This window comes from Micropterus salmoides, unplaced genomic scaffold (genome assembly GCF_014851395.1).
Source record: "Micropterus salmoides isolate LMB-PRFRI ecotype aquatic unplaced genomic scaffold, ASM1485139v1 Ms_hic_scaffold_12, whole genome shotgun sequence".
Lineage (NCBI taxonomy): Eukaryota > Metazoa > Chordata > Actinopteri > Centrarchiformes > Centrarchidae > Micropterus > Micropterus salmoides.
The window spans coordinates 35,154,120-35,161,452 of NW_024040263.1; the positions used below are offsets into that span (position 1 = coordinate 35,154,120).

Below are 7,333 nucleotides of genomic sequence, written 5' to 3' on the forward strand. Positions count from 1 at the left end.
CGGGGACACCGGGGTTTACGGGGACATTTGGTTTGAGGTTTGCAGCTCCTGTGATTCTTACGCAGAGGGAAATTAGTTTAATGAAACCTCAGATGTGAACCATCGAGCAGCTGGAAGCCATCGTGTCAGTGCTAACTGAACTTGAACTGTACTTTTGAAGATTTGTTTTGAGGCGTTTTATGCCTTTAATGGTGGGACCCAGTAGAAAGATGACAGGAAATTAAAGGTTAAAGGGATGATGAACGCCATAAGGGCCCTGGGGCTTAGCTTTGGGCACTCGGTGCGTAACAACAATAAACCAAACTAAATAAATATAAAAACATGAAATTGAAAATCTCAGTGGCTTGACCTTTGACCTTTGTGCGGCAGGTGAGGCAGCTGCAGGATGACGCTGTGCGCCTGCAGTCGGCGTACGCCGGAGACAAAGCCGACGACATCCAGCGGAGAGAGAGCGAGGTGCTGGAGGCCTGGAGGAGTCTGTTGGAGGCCTGCGACGGGCGCAGGGTCCGCCTCCTGGACACCGGCGACAAGTTCAGGTTCTTCAGCATGGTCCGAGACCTGATGCTGTGGATGGACGATGTTATCCGGCTCATCGAGGCCCAGGAGAACCCCAGGTACAGAGTCTGCTGCTGTCTGCTGGACTGCAACGCTTCACCCGACCAAACTTCTGATGAATGTGTGTCCACCTGTGTGCAGAGACGTGTCGTCCGTGGAGCTGCTGATGAACAACCATCAGGGCATCAAGGCGGAGATCGACGCCCGCAACGACAGCTTCACGGCCTGCATCGAGCTGGGGAAAGCCCTGCTGGCCCGAAAACACTACGCGTCGCACGAGGTGAGGAGGAAAACGGCGCTTTAAAGTGGTCATATTCTGCTCGTTTTGTGCCAGAACAGGTTCACATGGTTTATGTTGTGCACATCGCGGCAGCTCCTCGTCTCTCCGTGTGTGTTGAACGCTTCGTTTTAGCTACCAAGTGAAGCATCTCACTTCTGTTAGATCTTTGTTGATGTTCAGCACCTAGGTAAGGACTACTAGCCAATTAGAAGCAGAGCAGGGCTTCACTACCCAGGTAGTGTGATCTGTAACTAAAGTGGAGTCAGCTGCCGGCCGCCCTCTGGCTCGTATTTAACAGATGTTGCATTGGAGGCTGATGTGAGGCTCCAGGTACGGTCATGTGACCCGCAGGTAGGACAGTCACCTGTAGCTCTGAGGCTAACTGCTGTGTGTCTGTGTTCAGATTAAAGAAAAGCTGCTGCAGCTGACCGACAAGAGGAAAGAGATGATTGACAAGTGGGAGGATCGGTGGGAGTGGCTACGACTCGGTAAGATTCACACACTTCCTGTTTGTGTTCTGTATGAAACATCAACACGCCTCAGGCCGGGTCAGAGGTCTGTGGAGGTTGCGGCTGATTGGACGCCGCAGTGAGGAGTCAGCGCTGATGAAGACTCCTCAGGCGCTCGCTGCCCTTTAACGAAGCTGAATGAGCTTCTTCTCAGCCGGCCGGCAAACCGCCGGCTCCGACCAATCAGGAAACGCTGCCGGTGGTTCGGTCGAGTCATCAGGACCGCCGGGCCGCTCAGACCGAGATCAGCCCGCAGGTCCGCACAGAGAAATGACTCAAACGTCCTGAGCAGCAGAATAAAGGGGGTTCAGTTTAACTGACGGAGGCGTTTTGAAAGACGTGTTGAACACATGTTAATAAAACGATTACGTTAATATATATATTATATAAGATAGTTAGTGATGGACCAGTTAATCAGGCCGATACAAGATCCCGACTGACAGCAGCGTTAAATATATATATAGTTGTACTGAACCTCACTGTCAGCAGCAGCCAATAAAGCTTCATCTGAAACAACACGAGACTGCTGGCAGAGGCGCGTCAGGACTGTTTGGATATATTAAGAGTTGCTCATTAATATCCTGTCCGTGGAAGAATCAGTGCAGCGTTTCAGCTTCAGGAGAAGAAACTGTGATAATGAACAACAGCTTAAAGAAGATTTAAACTTCTCTGAGGTTTCTGTCCCTGTTAAATAAAAACAGGTTTCTGCGACTTTCATTGGAGGAGGTGAAGCACACGACTCGACCTTTCAGACACTCCAACCTTATTCCTTATTATAATCTGGGGAAAAAAGCATGAGGCGCCATCTTGTTCTGGAGAGGCTCCTCAGCAAGGTTTTTAGTTTTATACTTATTTTTATACTTTTTGTATTCAATTTCACTTTAATTTGAATTAGTTCAGTTTTTATTAGTTTTAGTCTTTGTCGCTGCACGATGCCAAGCTCAAGTACAATCATTAGAAATAATGCAGATTAGTGAAAAGGTTTAAGCTATCTGAAGCTCGTAGGGGCCCAAACACTAAACATATATATATATATATATATATAATATATATATATATATATATTATTTATATATATATAATATATATGTAGCCTCCCCCTAACTTATGATGGGGCTCTCCTTGTAACGGACTTTGCTATTTGCTTATTTTTATTTCAGTTAAGTTTTTTTCACATCTAGTTTACGTTATTTCGTTCATCTTCGTTTACGATAATAACGATGGTCCTCAGATACAAAATGTCATAAACGGAATAAAAAGCTGAATATGAAATGACCCGAGCCTGCTGCACTACAGCAACTCCTCAAAACAGCAACACGAACGGCTGACGTGGTTAATCCAGCTGTCAAATCAACACTTCCTGCAGGTTTCTCACAATAAAAGGGGATAATTATTCCCTTCGAGATGCCAGGAAGCTTTTATTTTAACACCTCTTTGCAAAAAGTGTTTGGTTTGATTGACGGCAGCAGAATAAAACTGTGATTCAGCTGACTGTGTCCTCCCCCCTCAGTCCTGGAGGTGCACCAGTTCTCCCGGGATGCGGGGGTGGCCGAGGCCTGGCTGCTGGGCCAGGAGCCCTACCTGTCCAGCAGGGAGATGGGTCAGAGCGTGGACGAGGTGGAGAAGCTCATCAAACGCCACGAGGCCTTCGAGAAGTCCGCCGCCACCTGGGAGGAGCGCTTCTCCGCTCTGGAGAGGCTGACTACGGTGAGCGGGAGGGGACAAAACACCACAGGCTCATGTTTACGCAGCGCGTTTCTCATGTCCGGGGAATAAAAAGAAAGGCGCTGGTTCTAAAGTCAGATCTGATCTCAGAATTCACCTTCACTGAACCAGCTGAGGTTCAGACTTAAAAATGTTAGACGCCGACCGTGTTTACTGGCCGGTGTGGCTACTCGTTTTAATAAAGAAGCGCAGGTCTCAATTAGAAGCCTGGTCTGTTTTTTTTTTATAGAAGTTCTCTGGATGTATGAAACCTCTGAGCTGCTTCTACACTGCTGAGACCGCACAGACAAATGTTTAAAGTCAGTACGGACGCACGTCTTTAGATCAGAGCGCCAAAGACCTCCCGGGATGATAAACAATAATTCATCATCAAAATGTTATTCGCCTGATTTTTATACAATATTCATACTGGTTTAAATAAACACTTTGATCTTTGCCACAGGATAGTTTTATGGTCCCAAATACGGGGGAGTTCAGTGGCTGTTCATTAGTTCTACGAGAGCAGGGCCCGTTCAAAGGGGCCCATGTGACACATCCGTCTTCAGGTATTTCTCTACAGCCAATCACGGCTCTCCGTGTGTCTGTCTTCCAGCTGGAGCTGCTGGAGGTGAGGAGGCTGCAGGAGGAAGAGGAGAGGATGAGGAAGCCGCCGTCTCCGGAGCCGGCTGTGATTGAGCAGGAGGAGGCTCAGCAGGAGAGGTGAAAGCTCCGGGAAGCCACCTGGTGGACGTCAGAGGAGCTGCAGGGCTCGTAAAGTAACTTCCTGTTTTTCTCTCTCTCTCTTCAGCGGAGTCATCGTGCAGAACGGACTCCCGTCAGACCAGGACTCTCCTAAGGTCAGTACATCCCCTTTCTGTTCTCCCTGAGATCAGCTGAGCGTCCCCGACACCTTAAACCCAGTCGATTTGTTTTGTTCCAACACGACGACGGGAATCAGAACGAGTCCTCTGGAGAAAATGAAAAGGTCCAGCTGAGATCTCAAACCGTCCTCAGCTTCGGTCTCGCCTTCTTTAAATGTCTCCTCTCACTCCTCCCTCAGGACGGCGTGGACGGTGGAGGTCTGGTGAACGGCGTGGCCGAGCGGAGCTCCAAGGAGCCGAGCCCCGGCGCCTCCCCGACCTCCGGCAGGAAGAGTAAGACCAGCCAGTCGTCCACGCTGCCCTCCAAGAACCAGGACTCGTCCTCCCAGCTGGAGGGACTCCTGCACCGCAAACACGAGTGGGAGGGCCACAACAAGAAGGCCTCCAACAGGTAACAACTCAGACCCTGATGCAGCAGGCGTGCCGCTCCTCAGGACGCATCGTGTGACCACGCTGCTCTGTGATTGGCAGGTCGTGGCACAACGTGTACTGTGTCATCAACAACCAGGAGATGGGCTTCTACAAAGACGGCAAGGCGGCGGCTCAGGGAGTCCCGTACCACAGCGAGTTACCCATCAGCCTGAAGGAGGCGGCGTGCGACGTGGCGACAGACTACAAGAAGAAGAAACACGTCTTCAAACTCAGGTAATAAGGCGGCCATTTTTAATCCGGTCACAGGAAGTACTGACGACGACACGACCGCTCAGCTCGCTCTTCTTCTCTGTTTCAGAGTCACCGATGGAAACGAGTACCTGTTCCAAGCCAAAGATGAGGTGAGTCTCTCCGGCGCCACATTCACATTCTGAACGTGTTGTTGACCTGCCAGCTGACCCGTGTCGCCCCCTGCAGGACGAGATGAGCACCTGGATCCAGGCCATCCTGAACGCCAGCGTCGACCACTCCGACGTGCAGGGCAGCAACCCCGGCACGCCGGCGTCCGGGCGCGCTCAGACGCTGCCGGCCGCCGTCACGCTCACCACCGAGTCGAGTCCCGGCAAGAGAGAGAAGGACAAAGAGAAGGACAAGGAGAAGCGCTTCAGCCTGTTCAGCAAGAAGAAGCAGTAGAACAGGAAGGACGCGGCGCTTTGGTGAAACCGATCAGCCGGGTCCCGACGCGCGCTCTGAAGCAGGAAGTGACATATTTAGCTGCTTTAAAATATCATTTCTCATTTCCTGCCTCCAGCTGGAACAGAACTGGAACCTGCTTCAGAGCGCGAGTCCAGCTGCTTTTTCAGCTGCACGAAGGTCCGGAGACGCGTCACCTCCAAACCTCTCCCTGCTGATTGGCTCAAAGCTCGCCTCGCTCCGACGAGACCTTCGCCGATTTTGCCAGCCGTCAACCTCCCGACGTTTCCTGTTCCTCCAAACACGACTTCATGTTAGAAACGGTCAATTATTCCCAAGTGGAGGACACCGTCTGTTAGAGGACGTCCGTAGAGATGGCGTCATCAGATGAACCTTCATCACTACTGATGATGTCACTACTGAGCGGCGGCTGACGGAGGTTGACGCTCGGCGAGGAGCAGGAGGCTGAAAGTTTCACCAAAGTGCGCCGTGGGGTTGTTTTTGTGTTCATTCTCGATTTTTTTTTTTAAAACGTGGTTAGCCGGTCGCGTGGCGAGGCGATACTCGGGACGAACGCTAACACTGTGCCTGAGAGCGAGAGCGGGACTTCGGTTCAGACCCGGCGTCGGCCTTCGCTCTGCGGCCGATGAACCGCCGTCACGCCGCGTCTAAACCGAAGCCTTGGCTGCGTCTCTCGGTGACGTCAGCAGGGACCGCGCCTGTTCTGTGATTTGATTTTATTTTTCTACGTTGCGTTTTTTACAGAGTTGTTTGCTCAGTTTTGTGTCTGAAGAGACGAACGAACATTCTTCCTCCGCCGCTGAGAAATTGGACCAACAGTGCATTTTTCTTTTCTTCTTATTATTTTGCCTTATCCTCGCCGTCTAACGCTCGGCAGCCATTTTGTTTTTGTCTTTTGAACAGCCGGTCGCCTTCCAGGAGGCGTGTGATATAGAAACACTTGCATGCTTCGTCAGGCTCAGAGCGTCGCCTGAAACTCACCTGAAACTGAAAATCGCTTCATTTTTTTCCATCTTCTTCTTTGGTTCTCACACGTTTTCAGATCTTCTCGTACAGGTAATGACGATCAATATGTATAATAAACACTTTAAAGCGTCGGTGTCGGGTGGTGAACGTGTGCTGCAGACGGTGCGGAGACATGAAGGTTTGCTTGCTTTTCGTCGGCTCTTCGCGCTGCGTTCAGGTTTTCCGCTCTTTGATACTCGTGTTGCTGCGTCGCTGTGTATCTATTGTACTGAACATGTATGGAAGTTAACGCCATCTTACTGCACAATCAGAACTACATCTATAGGAATGAAGAAGAAGAAGCAGCTGAGGCCGAATATTTAAACTGAAGTTAGAACATTAAGGCTTTTCTCATGTATGAAACTGCACCTGTAGACTTTAAAGCTCTCTCTCTCTCTCTCTCTCTCTCTGTCAGATATGTGCGATCATTAAAGCTTTTAAACTTTACGCTTCGTTGTTGTCGTCCTTTTTTTACCTTAAGAAACAAACGACATTTTGTGTCACATCTCTGAAATGTTCCCACAGTCTGTCCCGTGTCCTTCGACCATCGAGATCTTAAAACAACAATAAAATAAATCCCCGATCCAACCTGTCTCCTGGCTGATCGATGAACTGACTTTTTGTTTCAGCTCTACAGATGTATGGAAGATGATCAGTGCCAGGTCTGAAACAATAACGACTGAATTCTTTCATTTATTGTTTATTAAAATCCTTCCTTCCTGGTTTCAGACCCGAGTTTAAAGTTCAAGGTCTAAAGTTTAAAGGTTCAGTGTGTAGGTTTAGTGCCATCTAGCGGTGAAGGATGTGAACTGCAACCAGCAGCTCAGTCACCGCCCCCCCCTCCCCTCCCCCTGCAAGCGAGCAGGAGGATCTACGGTGGCTCTGAGCTAAATAACACGTGTGATCCTCCATCTGTCCAGATTCACTTCTTACTTCTAATAAACCAGCCGACTACTTCTGATACTACTACAGTTACTACTACTGCTACTACTACAGTTACTGCTACTACTACTGCTACTACTACAGTTTCTACTACTGCTACTACTACAGTTACTGCTACTACTACTGCTACTACTACAGTTTCTACTACTGCTACTACTGCTACTACTACAGTTACTACTACTGCTACTACTACAGTTACTACTACTGCTACTACTACAGTTACTGCTACTACTACTGCTACTACTACAGTTTCTACTACTGCTACTACTACAGTTACTGCTACTACTACTGCTACTACTACAGTTTCTACTACTGCTACTTCTGATACTACTACAGTTACTACTACTGCTACTACTACAGTTACTGCTACT

The 7,333-nt window shown here is 49.2% G+C and overlaps 1 protein-coding gene across 6 annotated transcripts in view; it reads left to right on the forward strand.

Annotated features, from left to right (window-relative positions):
* The window catches only part of LOC119899863 (spectrin beta chain, non-erythrocytic 1-like), a 60,715-nt gene extending 54,248 nt beyond the window's left edge, over positions 1–6,467 (forward strand). For 4 of the 6 annotated variants that reach the window (XM_038714668.1, XM_038714672.1, XM_038714670.1 and 1 more), the window contains 10 exons: positions 370–614; positions 697–835; positions 1,239–1,323; positions 2,855–3,051; positions 3,662–3,768; positions 3,857–3,905; positions 4,109–4,320; positions 4,401–4,574; positions 4,660–4,702; positions 4,779–6,467. In XM_038714668.1, the coding sequence (XP_038570596.1) occupies positions 370–614; positions 697–835; positions 1,239–1,323; positions 2,855–3,051; positions 3,662–3,768; positions 3,857–3,905; positions 4,109–4,320; positions 4,401–4,574; positions 4,660–4,702; positions 4,779–4,994 (1,467 nt within the window). In that variant the 3' untranslated portion in view covers positions 4,995–6,467. The remainder of the gene's footprint in view (positions 1–369; positions 615–696; positions 836–1,238; positions 1,324–2,854; positions 3,052–3,661; positions 3,769–3,856; positions 3,906–4,108; positions 4,321–4,400; positions 4,575–4,659; positions 4,703–4,778) is intronic. The other 2 variants (XM_038714667.1, XM_038714669.1) reach the window with 1 other exon arrangement.
* Positions 6,468–7,333: the final 866 nt, after the last annotated feature.